Here is a 13,669-nt window from a genome sequence, read left to right on the forward strand (position 1 = left end):
GGAAGAGACGAAGGTTGAAAGTCATGCGTCCTCCGATACACAACCCAACCAGCCGCACTGCTTCTTAACACAGCGCGCATCCAACCCGGAAGCCAGCCGCACCAATGTGTCGGAGGAAACACCGTGCACCTGGCAACCTTGGTTAGTGTGCACTGCGCCCGGCCCGCCACAGGAGTCGCTGGTGCGCGATGAGACAAGGACATCCCCACCGACCAAGCCCTCCCTAACCCGGACGACTCTAGGCCAATTGTGCGTCGCCCCACAGACCTCCCAGTCGCGGCCGGTTACGACAGAGCCTGGACGCGAACCCAGGGACTCTGATGGCACAGCTGGCGCTGCAGTACAGCGCCCTTAACCACTGCGCCACCCGGGAGGCCCTCACCAGCCACTCTTAACCTATGTCCACTCTCACACTCTCACAGAAGAAAATAACCCCATCTCTTGCCCTAGGGTACTATAACTGGAACCCTAATCACTAATGAATTATATAACAAGCCATTTTAAAGTGGATCTGTCCTCTCCCTCACCCCTCTCCCTCACTCCCTCACCCCTAACCCCACAATGTCCAAGCATCTGTTCCAGCATCTGTTTGTTTTGGTGTTTTTATGCAGGGCTGTGTCCAATAACATTCCACTGCGGTCAAGTGGCTCTCACTCTGACCTGTCCCATGGGTCAGACCCCTGAATCTCAGTCCAGACCTCCAGGACCAGAACCAGAGGCCACCCTGGATCACACAGCTCTGTCTGCACTGGGGCTGGGGGGCACCCTCTCCCTGGCTGGTCTCTCTGGGAGGAGAGGGGGTGGGGGGGGGGCTGATGGGGTCAGTGCCAGCAGTCTGGGGCTAAATCTGGACCTGGACATCTACAACAAAAGCATTAAAGTCTAGCAGACCAGACCAGTCCAGCCTCTATAGTCAGCAAAAGGCATGTGGCACCATATGAAAATCTATTTAAGAGGTGTTATCTATAGGCTTCATGGCCTCTTAAAATAAATGGTTACAAAGCCAGTGGTATCTTAATGGAAGACTGCTGCGTTTATGTCCATGTCTCATCTCCTTTATTCGTCTGTCAGCAGTGGGAGCACACAAAAAGCTTACATCTCTCCTGTCTGTAACAGCACTGACTGAGGTGCACCATCTGCTCCTGGACAATGTGCTTGTGCTTTTACAGTACTGTAGTGTGTATACTAGTATAGGAGTTAAGCTGGATTCAATCCTACACAGTTTACATTATTGCACCTCTACAGGCCCATAGCCAAAGTAGTGCTTTACTCCTGTCACATGACATGAGCCCGCTGTTCCTCATCATACTGCTTAGACAGACTGAGAGGGCCAATGATGAGTGAGCTAACTGTTGCTTGGCAGGGACGTCGAACCGCTGTATCTCTCTGTTTGTAAGACCTTGGGATTAATAATAATTAGGCAAAGGCTCGTACAATTTATTCACGAGAACGTTCTAAAGTCAAGAATGCAAACACAGTCTTTATAAGACACACACAAACAAGTTCAAATCTTAAGCTACGCCTTGCTCAGACAGTCAGTGTTTTTCCACCTCACAGATACATTGTTTCTTTAATCTGCAACATGCTTCATAATCTTCTGCAAGCCTAACAGTTTCTCCCCTCCACGGGTGGAGACAGAATGTCCTGTAAGGAACACAGTAGTACAACTTGTCTGTCGATAGCTCCTCTTACCATTTGTTTCACACTTGCACCCTGCTTACATACTAAAAAGGAGCAAAAGGTCCTTGTTCTAATTCTGACAAAAACTACATACATCATCAGATTATAGTTTCTAAAGATTTCATACAATTATATGGTTTCAGGGTGGAATATTTGAATCATTACCTTTAATAAAAACAGCATGGGGATGAGGTAGGTAGATTGGGTGGGCTATTTACAGATGGACTATGTACAGCTGCAGCGATCAGTTAGTTGCTCAGATAGCTGCTCAGATAGCTGATGTTTAAAGTTGGTGAGGGAAATAAAAGTCTCCAGCTTCAGCGATTTTTGCAATTAGTTCCAGTCACTGGCAGCAGAGAACTGGAAGGAAAGGTGGCCAAATGAGGTGTTGGCTTTGGGGATGATCAGTGAGATATACCTGCTGGAACGTGTGCTACGGGTGGGTGTTGTTATCGTGACCAGTGAACTGAGATAAGGCGGAGCTTTACCTAGCATAGACTTATAGATGAGCTGGAGCCAGTGGGTCTGGCGATGAATATGTAGCGAGGGCCAGCCGACTAGAGCATACAGGTCGCAGTGGTGGGTGGTATAAGGTGATTTGGTAACACAACGGATGGCACTGTGATAGACTGCATCCAGTTTGCTGAGTAGAGTATTGGAAGCTATTTTGTAGATGACATCGCCGAAGTCGAGGATCAGCAGGATAGTCAGTTTTACTAGGGTAAGTTTGGCGGCGTGAGTGAAGGAGGCTTTGTTGTGAAATAGAAAGCCGATTCTAGACGATAGGGGACCTTCAATGCTGCGGAAATGTTTTGGTACCCTTCCGCAGATCTGTGCCTCGCCACAATCCCGTTTCTGAGCTCTACTGACAATTCCTGTGACCTCATGGCTTGGTTTTTGCTCTGACATGCACTGTCAAATGTGGGACCTTATATAGACAGGTGTGTGCCTTACCAAATCATGTCCAATGAATTTAATTTTCCACAGGTGGACTCCAATGAAGTTTCAAGTCTCATAGCAAAGGGTCTAAAAACTTATGTAAATAAGGTTTTCCTGTTTTTTTTTAGTTTTAATACATTTACAAAAAAATCTAAAAACCTGTTTTGGCTTTGTCATTATGGGGTATTGTGTGTAGATTGCTGAGGTTTAAAAAAAAGTATAATAATTTTAGATTAAGTCTGTAATGTAACAAAATGTAGAAAAAGTGAAGGTGTCTGAATACTTTCCAAAGGCACTAGTGTGTGTGTGTGTGTGTGGGGTTACTTAGAAATGTCCTTGTTTTTGAAAGAAGAGCACATTTTTTGTAAATTAAAATAACATAAAATGTATCAGAAATACAGTGTAGACATTGTTAATGTTGTAAATGACTATTGTAGCTGGAAACGGCTGATTTAATGGAATATCTACATAGGCCCATTAACAGCAACCTTCACTCCTGTGTTCCAATGGCAGGTTGTGTTAGCTAATCCAAGTTTATCATTTTATAAGGCTAATTGAGCATTAGAAAACCCTTTTGCAATTATGTTAGCACAGCTGGAAACTGTTGTTCTGATTTAAAGAGGCAATAAAACTGGCCTTTAGACTAATTGAGTATCTGGAGCATCAGCATTTGTGCGTTCGATTACAGGCTCAAAATGGCGGCAAACAAATAACTATCTTCTGAAACTCGTCCGTCTATTCTTGTTCTGAGAAATGAAGGCTATTCCATGCAAGAAATTGCCAAGAAACCTAAGATCTCGTACAACGCTGTGTACTACTCCCTTCACAGAACAGCGCAAACTGTAACCAGAATAGAAAGAGGAGTGGGAGGCCCCGGTGCACAACTGAGCAAGAGGTCAAGAACATTAGAGTGTCTAGTTTGAGAAACAGATGCCTCACAAGTCCTCAAATGTCCCTCTTATTCATTGTTGCAAGTTAAAAACACCTGCAAATCAGCTTCAAGTGATTTTAATTTTGGAAATCTGTTCCCAAGTATTACCACGCATAGAGACACGTGATCAAATACAAATGTAAACAAGGTTTGAAATGGTTATGTTTTAGTCAAATATGATCTGTTTGGCCTTCTTGCGGTCAATTTGCAGCCTACAACGTATTTATAATTATGTTCCAGCCCCCCGACCATCCACTCAAGTACAAATCGTCCCGCGGCTGAGTCTAGTTGATTCTTGGAGTACATGCTCCCCCTCCCACCTCCAAACGTTCCAGGAAGTTTTCCTGAAATCCTCCAGTGCTCATTCCACCCTAAATGTCAGCAAACTGCTGTAAACACAGCTGGGGTTGACGGATCAGAAGCCTCCCTTTTCTGTCCCTCCCCTGGCCTTGTGTGTTCTGGTCCCATGGTTTCTCACCAGCTGGAAAATGGTATTTGAGTATGATCGACCACCTTTTGTATCTGTTTATGTCTGTGAAATTGAAATTAACATTGACCCTCAGCTGAGGATAAAAAATTGTTCACACTCACAGTCTAAAATGGATACCAATCCTGATTTAAAAAGCTGTATAACATGAAAATAACCCATCATGCCCCCTCTCTCTCTCTCTGTCTGTGTAGATGGAGGCAGAGCCTGTGATGGCCTCAGAGCCAGTGTTTGCAGTGGAGCCCACGGTGCAGGTGGCATGCTGTCAGGCCCCGGCTACTGTACCCAACGGCTCTTCTGCAGCTCGGGCCAAAGTCGAAGAACGCTCCGGAAAACTGACTGCAGAACAGCTGGCCGCCATCGACGATGAGGAGCTCCTGGATAAAATGGTACTTCCCACTCCCCCATATCACACATGCTTACAGTCCTCAAATCCCCAAACGTAAATGTGTTGCAATGTGGTGTTGTTGTTTTTGTGTATTAGTGAAGAGTTTAATCTGATCTGCTGAGAGAATTTATATTTGGAAAGGTCGTACCTTTACATTTCAGTGTGTGTCTGTGTGTCTGTGTGTGTACACTACACTCTGTGTGTCTGTGTGTACACTACACTCTGTGTGTCTGTGTGTGTACACTACACTCTGTGTGAGTGTGCTGTGTGTATTTGTAGCTATATGACTGAGTTCGTCTGAAGACCGACCCCTCTCATTCCTTCCGTCTGTCCTGTTCTTTCCGACAGCTGGATGAGTCCAAGGACTTTGAGGAGAGGAAGATGATCCGACAGGCCATGAGAGATCTGCGTAAGAGGAAGAGAGGTGAGAGAGACCACAGCCAGACTAACCAACCTCGTGTCCCTTCCCTCTCTCCAACCTCTTAACACCTTTCAATTTTTCACTCTCTGTACTTACTTGACCACTCTATACCTCAACCTCATTTCTTTTTTTACCTCCTTTTTCTCTCTTCCTTATCCATCTCTTTGTTATTTTCCCCCTCTGGTTTCATATTTGTAGCTGTTGTCTTTTCTCCATCATTGTCTTGTTTTAATTATGATATTAACTGCTGGGTCTTTCTGCTGGTAGTTTGACCTTCATCAAATCTAGTCTGCATTATGTACCTGCCTCATCTCTCGCCATTTTCCATCCTTATTTTCTGATCTTATTTTCACGTTCTCCCATCCTGCTCTCAGAAGCCGTACTGGGATGTACACAGGAGGAAATAGGTAGGAACATCCTGTGTGTTTGCGGACTATGTTAATGCAGTATATGCATCCGTGTTAGTCATTTATCAATGTCCCACTTGGCTGTATCCCCTCATTGTCAACCATACTGTCCCACCAGTGCTGTTTCGAGCTTGTCATTTGAGTTTTCTCAATGATACACATTGATCATGAACTGACCAGCAGCAACCATGAACACGCGGAACCTGTATGGTGGACAATGAGGGAACGCATGAGTCTTTATGTTTTCTGTAGATGTTGGAGTGACTACCCAGTACTCACCACAGTGCCATATGTGATCTATCAGGAGGATGCGGGGACTTTATGATTCACTCACTGTCTCAGGGCAAACACACCTCATGTTGTTCCACATATGGACGGCTGGGTGCAAAGTGCTAATTGTTTGTTGAGACTCCAGACAGGACTCGGAACTCTGTATCAGAGAAGTTTCCATGGACTTAGTAGCTAGCCACCCAGTTCATCCCTGTATTACCCTTAACCCTAGCCAATCTGTTGAAACCGTAAGTGAGAGGCCGGAGGTATTTAGTTCCATTATAATGAGCGCTTAACTGTGTCTCTGGGGATTAGGAAGGTATAGGGACAGGTAAGACTGCTAGAGCTCCCAGGCATCGGGTAACAGTAGTGTTGGACAGCGTTCAGTAGCCTTTCTATGCCCGTGTCTCACTGGTCTGACGTGACGTTCAGGGTCTCTGTTTGCACTCTTTAATGTTTGTTCAGCACATGCCCCACCACAGCACAGCCTGGGGTTGGTTGTGTTTGTCTTTCACCTGTGGGTGGCTGTTTGTGTTCCAAGGCATTTGATGGTGCTTTGGAAAGAATCTTGAAATGTACCTCCGCAAACATTCAACCCATGTTTAGTTTGGATTTGTAGCAGATGAGATGCTGTCAACTTGTTGAGTGCCTCTTCTCCCTCTTTTTCCACTGACCTTTTCCTCTTGCCATCCCTCCTCTCCTCTATCTCAGACCAAAGAGAAAAGGAGAGAGAGGTTCGTCTTGTGGAGCTTCGGCAGCAGAGAGAAGAGCGCGCTCAGAAGGGTCGTACGGGAGGAGGAGGAGCTGAAGAGGTCGTGATGAGGAAGGTGGAGAAGTCAGCTGATGGCTCCACCCTCAGCCAAGTCACAAAGACAAACCACTTTGCCCAGTCTGGTAGGCCAATCACACACCATGTCTTAGGCTGACAACATGGCTGATACATTTGGGCAGAACACTAGCTCCTGCATGATCTTCCCAGGTCAGTTGAAATGGTTCTAATGTACGTGTTTGTGTGTCTAGGTGATGGCAGCAGGACAGCTCACAGCACCATCATGGAGGCCAGTTATGTGAAGAAAACAGACAGTGAGTCATCAATGCATCTTCCTCCTCATTTAAATCATAATTTGATTGCTATCTGTTCTCATCCATATATGGTGTTGTGTGATCTCACCACCACCACCACCTCCCTGTGTTCTGTAGTGGGGACAGTCCAGTCGAAGTCCTACAGCTACTCATCTACCTCTTCCAGCTCCAGCTCCGCCAGGAAAGTGGGCAGGTGAGAACTGAACCCATATAATACTGTGCTGTATTGAATTCTGTGCCTAAACCCTCCTCCTCTGCAACCCCTATAGGATTAACGGAAATTGTGTTGAACTGTAATTTACCCCTTCTCTATCTTCCTCCATCAGTGTGTTTGACCGTGAGGATGACACAGCGTCCCGTGCTGCGGAGCGCCGGCAGGCTGAGAAGCGTAAGGAGCTGATGAGAGCCCAGAGTCTGCCCAAGACGTCCGCCGCACAGTCCCGCAAAGCCATGATCGAGAAGTTGGAGAAGGAGAGCGGAGGGTAAGGATAGAAAGAACTGAGAATAGCAAAGAATGAGAAGAGTTTAAACAAGTCTATACTAACATAAACCAATCCCCCTTCAGTCCAGGGAATAAAGCGGTTGCCAAGGTGAACATGGTCCAGCGCTCCGCTAGCTGTGTGGTGCCCAATGCCAACTCCATCAAACAGATGCTGCTGGACTGGTGCCGCGCCAAGACCCGCTCATACGAGGTGAGCCAACCCACCATGGCACTATGCTGAGTTTCCTGTCTCCTTAAAGATCTGAGGCATTCACACTTCACACTAGCTCATCCTGCTATGAGGCTTAGGCCTTTATATAACCCCTCTACTGCAATCAAAACCTGCCACCATGTCTTCTCTGTCTGCAATGCTGTGTTCTCTCACATACTCTTGAGTCTAGTCTATGAGGTGACTAATGACATTTGGAAGTATTGGTTAATGCTTTGTGATTGAATATAGTATTAGTATTAATATAGTATACTCCTCCTCTTCTTCTTCTTTCCTCCTGCAGAATGTGGACATCCAGAACTTCTCATCCAGTTGGAGTGATGGCATGGCGTTCTGTGCCCTGGTCCATAACTTCTTCCCAGAGGCCTTTGACTACTCCTCTCTCACTGCTGCCAACCGCAGACACAACTTTGAGGTGGCCTTCAGCACTGCAGAGTGAGTACACACATACACTTGTAAACTGTACATCATGCATGCGCTCATAGACGTACTGAATGTGATGTCTTGAAGTATGACATGCAGTCAGAACTTCAGCCCTGGGCCCTGGGCTAAATGGAATCTTTACTCTTGGAGTTGCTCCATGGCCATTTACAGCAGAATGGACCAGGGTCTGAGTGAACCATCCTCCGTCCCAAAGACCATCAATCGTCTGACCACCCCAAGGCTCTGTTCGTGGGGAATTAGATCCACTGTAGCTGTCTCCTAAGACCCCCACACTCCTCTTTCTCTGCCCCAGACCCCCACACGCCTATTTCTCTGCCCCACACCCCCACACTCCTCTTTCTCTGCCCCAGACCCCCACACTCCTCTTTCTCTGCCCCAGACCCCCACACTCCTCTTTCTCTGCCCCAGACCCCCACACTCCTCTTTCTCTGCCCCAGACCCCCACACGCCTATTTCTCTGAACAGATATGATCCCTCTATTGGGTATGTTTTTTTGACCTCTGTAAAAATCAACACTGAGCTGCCAGTCTATGGAATCCTCAGGCTCAGCAAGACAGGACCTCTGGGTTCTCCCCATCATCTCTTAGCCTTAATACCACCTAACTACCCATTAATGTACAGTAAGAATGTCTGCCTTGAGGAAGGAAAATAATGTGAATCCACAGGATACAGCCTTTGGATTCATCAGATTCAGCGATTGGACTCAACTCACTGTTTCCAGGGGCCCTACAGTAAGAGGTTTGGGGTGGGCCTGGGCCACTGCTCTTTTTTAGCCCTCCTCTCTCTCATGTCTGTACAGTCAGCTCCTGGATCTGTTACTACCACTACTACTATCTCCTGTACCTTTAAACCTCCACTCTCCATCCACTCTCTCCTCTCAGAGACGTTCTCCTCAGTAACCGCTGTGTGATGTGACCCTCCATCCACCAACCCTGATCTAAACCAGGAAACTCCTGAGACTGACCCCTCCCCAAACAACAACCACCAGGTTACTACAGTACAGGAAGGGCACTTGAGTGACTTCCTCCCAGACCCCTCTCCTTCCCGCTCTCCTTTAATCTGTCCCTCTCCTTCTCCTCTTCCTCACTCCACCTCTGTCATCTCCTCTTTTGATGAGGTCATGTACTGCCGACCTCTGTCCTGTCACCCACCAGTGTCTGCTGTGTTCACCTGTCCTTAGAGCCACTGTGATGATGCTGCTCATGACAAGGACCATGATGATGTAAACACCGAATTGTCAAACGCGTGTTCCTCCTAGCCAGACCCCCAACCCCCTCTTTGCCACTGTGCTGCACTGTCACTCCCTTACCAACCTCACCCCCCCCCCCCCCCCCTGCCACTGTGCCTCATCTGGAACCCTCTCTCACACCCCTCCAACACAAACACACCACCCTGTGTCCCACCAGTGTGTTTCTCTTCTAGGTTCACCCTGTGGTCCATGTCTTTATGTCAGTGTAGGATTCTTCTTGTTTTTTTCTTGTCTCTTGTTTTTGTACTGGACAAAACAAAGCCAATGTTCTACCATTGATGTCTCTATAACCCCATGCCCAAGTCTTTTGTCTCAGTGCACAGAAAAAAAACTTTTAAAAAAACAAACAAAAAGGCAAAATGGACGTCACCTGACGCTTCATTTGCCATTTTGTTGTGTCTGCGTGTGTGCACATATGTGTCATGTTGTTCATGAAGCATGTCAACTCATGGATGTGTTTGTTAACACAGGGAATGTAATGTTATGGTGTGTTTTTGTGTCTTCTCTCTCCCTCTCTCCACACCCTGGCTATTCCTCTCACTTGGCTGCTCACTGCTCACTCTCTCATCCTCCTTCCTTCTGTCTCCCTCACTTCTACCTGTTCACTTTTCATATATCTGTATTTTCTGTATTTTCGGCTTTCCTCCCTCTTCTCTTTCTCTCCCCCTCCCTCGCCCCCCTCTCTCCCCCTGCTCCCTCTCCGGGGTGCGGGTGCAGGAAGCTGGCTGACTGTCCCGAGCTGTTGGACGTAGAGGACATGGTGCGGATGCGTGAGCCAGATTGGAAGTGTGTGTACACGTACCTGCAGGAGTTCTACAGGGGCCTGGTGACCAAGGGCCTGGTTAAAACCAAAAACTCCTCCTAAGAGTCACACCCCTAGGACCCCAAATGCACTCATGGTGAGAGAGGGAACAGGCCCACGGAGGAACCTCACGCTGGTGCTGGGGTTTATGGGGTGGGATTGGTGTGAGTGGGAGATTCTCAATTGAGCGAAAGTCTATACTCTACTCGTGTCCTCCGTCCTCTTCTCCGGCCATGACCCAGAAACCAATAAGTGGTCGCCATATGTAGGATAATTCATTAATTGGTTAACCGAGGAGTTTCCTCATCTCCTAGATCGTCTCATCCAGCGGAGGATACCAGAGTTTTTCTCTCAAACCCTTGAATCAGCTGTTGTTTACTCGAAGAAGAAAAACATACACACATTTAAAACGATACGCTACTTATACATTTATCTATAAAATATCTAGCACAACTAGATAAATGTATTTTTACCACTATACACATGACATTTGCCTGATGACGAGCTAGTTGCGAAGGAGAGTCTTATTTCATATATGAGCATTTGTTTCCACGTTTCCTCTCCTCGATGACTCCTATCCTCGATTACCACTGACCTTTTTCAAAAGGAGGCGAGGAGAGGACAGAGAAGAGGACGTGAGGAATTGAGCAAATCCAATTGAGATTCTCCCAGTGTGTGACTGTGGGTGTAGGAGTGCATGTTGTCGGGGGGTCAGGATCAACAACAGTGCCACCAGTTCCATCATATTATGATGGTGAAGTCAGACAGGAGAAGAGTGAGCCATCCATTAATACAATCAAGATCATTATCCTGCAGGAAGTTATATGAAGTTGTAGGAAGCGTACTCTTAGTGTAAGTCAGAGCTCAGTTTTCTCCGCCCTGTGAGCCAGTGCTGGGGTCCAGAGGCCCAAACATGGACTGTGAGTGTGTGACTGCAGTCAGAGCCAGGTTCCAGGCTCCAGCCAGGCAGAGGGCCAGCCATCAGCACACCCCATCTGCAGCTCCACACTTTAAAAGGAGCTGGCGCAACACAACACTGGAGTGGAAACAGAGATTGGAAACAAAGTGGAGAGGAAAAAGAAATGTCAGACCTGTGCTGTGTGAAGCATGTGTATCATCTCCCCTCATTTAGTGACTTCAGAGTTACTGATGTTTTTCTACTTGAAGTGTATAAAGCCTGGTCAGTTATATAAGCCGTTGTTGAATGACATAAATAGACTTATCTCCTTAGTATCTAACACAACAAAGAAAAACTTCATACAGAGTTTTACAGGGTTGACATTTGTGTTTGTCTTTGAGGGGCTAGGTTACTATCTGCTGGTATAGTAGCTGACTCCCTCCCACCTTGCAGCTGTTTCCCAGAGCTCTCCCTCTCCTCCTGCTCTGCGCTCCTGGTTGGGCAGCTCACACTGCCATACTGTTGACTTTGTCAGTCAACTACAGTACATTTAGGGTTTAGTAGTCAAGTGTGCCTCCATGTGGTTATATTCCTGCATTGCACATATATTATTTTGTTTACCAAATGGCAGAATATGTTTGGAACAGATACTTTGTAGTGTCTCCCTCTTGCCTGGTTAGTTTGGGTGGATAAAAAAGCTTTTGTGAGGAGCAGTGTTTGTGGAGAGAATGTCATATTTTATCCTTACCATCACTCTGTTCATCTCTCTCTTTCGCCATCTCCCCACCTCTCCCTTTCTCCATCTCACCATCTCTCCATCTCCGTTCCTTAGGGAATGTGCCAACTGCATGCCCCTTCTGGAGGTGGAGGACATGATGATCATGGGGAGGAAGCCTGACTCCAAGTGTGTGTTCACCTACGTGCAGTCACTGGTCAACCACCTGCGCAGGCACGAGATGAATCTCGCCAAGGCCTTTGCCAAACTCCAGGGCACCGACTTCTGATCTGTCCCTGAGCTCACAGTGTGTCCTCTCCCATCGCACCACTATACTGTACCCCTCTTGTCCTCCTGAGCCCTGTCCCTCAACACCACCCCTGTCCCAACAGGCTGACAGCAGCCCAGACTCTGAGTGAGGGGTGTTACTGATTTGCACATCTCTGATGGCCAACGACGGAAGAGTGTTTGTGTAGGAGTGTCTATCTCTCATGATTATCTTTGTTGACAGTGGTGGGCATGTCAGACAGAAATTCCCCTCCTCTGGACACACATTTGTTCAGGCTGTGCGAACCTTCCCAAAGGAAAACTCCAACGTTTTCATTATAGAGAATCTTTTTAAGCTTTAATTGATACGTTATACTGAAATGAAGTTGTAGTCTATCAGTAGGCAATTCTATTCATGCTTTGGAAGTCCTAGGGTTATGGCACCAGCAAAACCCTGCATGAAATGAACATGAGAAAAATATGCATTTTATTGTACTCACTCACTCACCTTAATGCCTACATGTTTTTTCTGTGACAATTGTAAGATGTTACTCAAGCTGTTGGTGATTATGAAGAAAATGAAAATGCATCCGTTTTATATTCCTTCAGTCCCCACTCTGGTTCTGTTTTTAGGTGTTAACAAATCTACTTGCTTTTTAAAACACATCTACTTGAATTGTTTTAAATAGTCCTTATTATTTCTATTTTGTTGTTAATAATTATCATTATTTAAGTTTATTCATAAGCACTGGTATGGAGGGATGTTATTCAGTCATTGTGTTATATAGTAGTTAGCATTATGACATTGGTGGATCTGTTTGTACAGCCCTATGCTGAGTAAGAACCATATCTGAATCTACAAACCCAGATGACGTTAAAGCCATACTAGGTTGTAATAGCAATTTTCTAATACTGAAATGTTAAAGCCAGACTAGGTTGTAATAGCCATTTTCTAATACTGAGATGTTAAAGCCAGACTAGGTTGTAATAGCCATTTTCTAATACTGAGATGTTATGAAAGTAGTTGTGTAACTATAATTAATTGTGTATTTACACCACTCATATTTACATCATTTTGGTCAAAGTGGAGAAACACCAGTGTTGAAAAGTAGGTTCCAAGTGCTTCTCAAACAGGTAAAATCACACATTGGTGTTGTTTCTAGATTATCATGTCTTTATTTCAGCTCTTCTCCCTGTCCTTGCCTCAGTTTGTTTCATTGGGGCATCAAAATAATCAGCATAGGGTTGTCACATTCATGTTTGAGATGCCAGCAAGAATAAGGCTGTGACCTCAACGATTTCCCTTCAAAATAAAAGCCCAGCAATGAAGATGGTATAAAAATAATACAAATGGTCGAAACACGTAACATTTTATTAGGACATTTTCTTTCCTAATAACATTTTTAAAATTTTGTTTAACAATATAAAAAAAGGAAAATAGTTTCCCAACGCCCATACGATCAGACTGAGCATTCAAATAGCCAAAATAGGCGCAGGAAAATAAATGATAAAAAATATTTTTCTTTAAATAAACACACAGAGTGATTTATTAGACAGAGTGATGATTTAAAAATACAATTAAAAAGACTGCATGGGGCTTTAAGGGCCACAAAATTAGCAGCCCTGACTGGGGTGTAAACTCTGTGGATTTGGAAACTAGAAGTGCTGTTGAGTAGAATGGACAACCCTTTTACTGCGACACAATGTACAGAACATTTTGTACAGTCCAAAAAATGATAGAACAGAAAAAAACATTGTTGACCATTTACGCATGAAAAAAGAGACATATATCATAGAAATACTTTAAATAATTATTTGTTTGATAATGTATAAAATATATTGATAATTGTGCACATTTTCCATAATTTTCTCCCTAGTTATTAATATACAAAGTATACAGGACAGGACTCAAAATCCGTGACCTGGAAGTGCTTAGTTATTTTTGCCAGATTCACAATGGTGTCACATTCACACTGCC

The 13,669-nt window shown here is 45.3% G+C and overlaps 1 protein-coding gene across 7 annotated transcripts in view; it reads left to right on the plus strand.

The window, feature by feature from the left end:
• LOC110526722 (smoothelin) overlaps positions 1–13,463 on the plus strand; it is an 86,330-nt gene extending 72,867 nt beyond the window's left edge. For 2 of the 7 annotated variants that reach the window (XM_036979810.1, XM_036979814.1), the window contains 10 exons: positions 4,232–4,426; positions 4,774–4,849; positions 5,221–5,253; positions 6,235–6,417; positions 6,544–6,606; positions 6,724–6,799; positions 6,933–7,088; positions 7,172–7,298; positions 7,600–7,751; positions 11,542–13,463. In XM_036979810.1, the coding sequence (XP_036835705.1) occupies positions 4,232–4,426; positions 4,774–4,849; positions 5,221–5,253; positions 6,235–6,417; positions 6,544–6,606; positions 6,724–6,799; positions 6,933–7,088; positions 7,172–7,298; positions 7,600–7,751; positions 11,542–11,713 (1,233 nt within the window). In that variant the 3' untranslated portion in view covers positions 11,714–13,463. The other 5 variants (XR_005052058.1, XM_036979811.1, XM_036979815.1 and 2 more) reach the window with 5 other exon arrangements.
• The last annotated feature ends 206 nt before the right edge of the window (positions 13,464–13,669 follow it).

The sequence above is a fragment of the Oncorhynchus mykiss genome, chromosome 6 (genome assembly GCF_013265735.2).
Source record: "Oncorhynchus mykiss isolate Arlee chromosome 6, USDA_OmykA_1.1, whole genome shotgun sequence".
Classification (NCBI taxonomy): domain Eukaryota; kingdom Metazoa; phylum Chordata; class Actinopteri; order Salmoniformes; family Salmonidae; genus Oncorhynchus; species Oncorhynchus mykiss.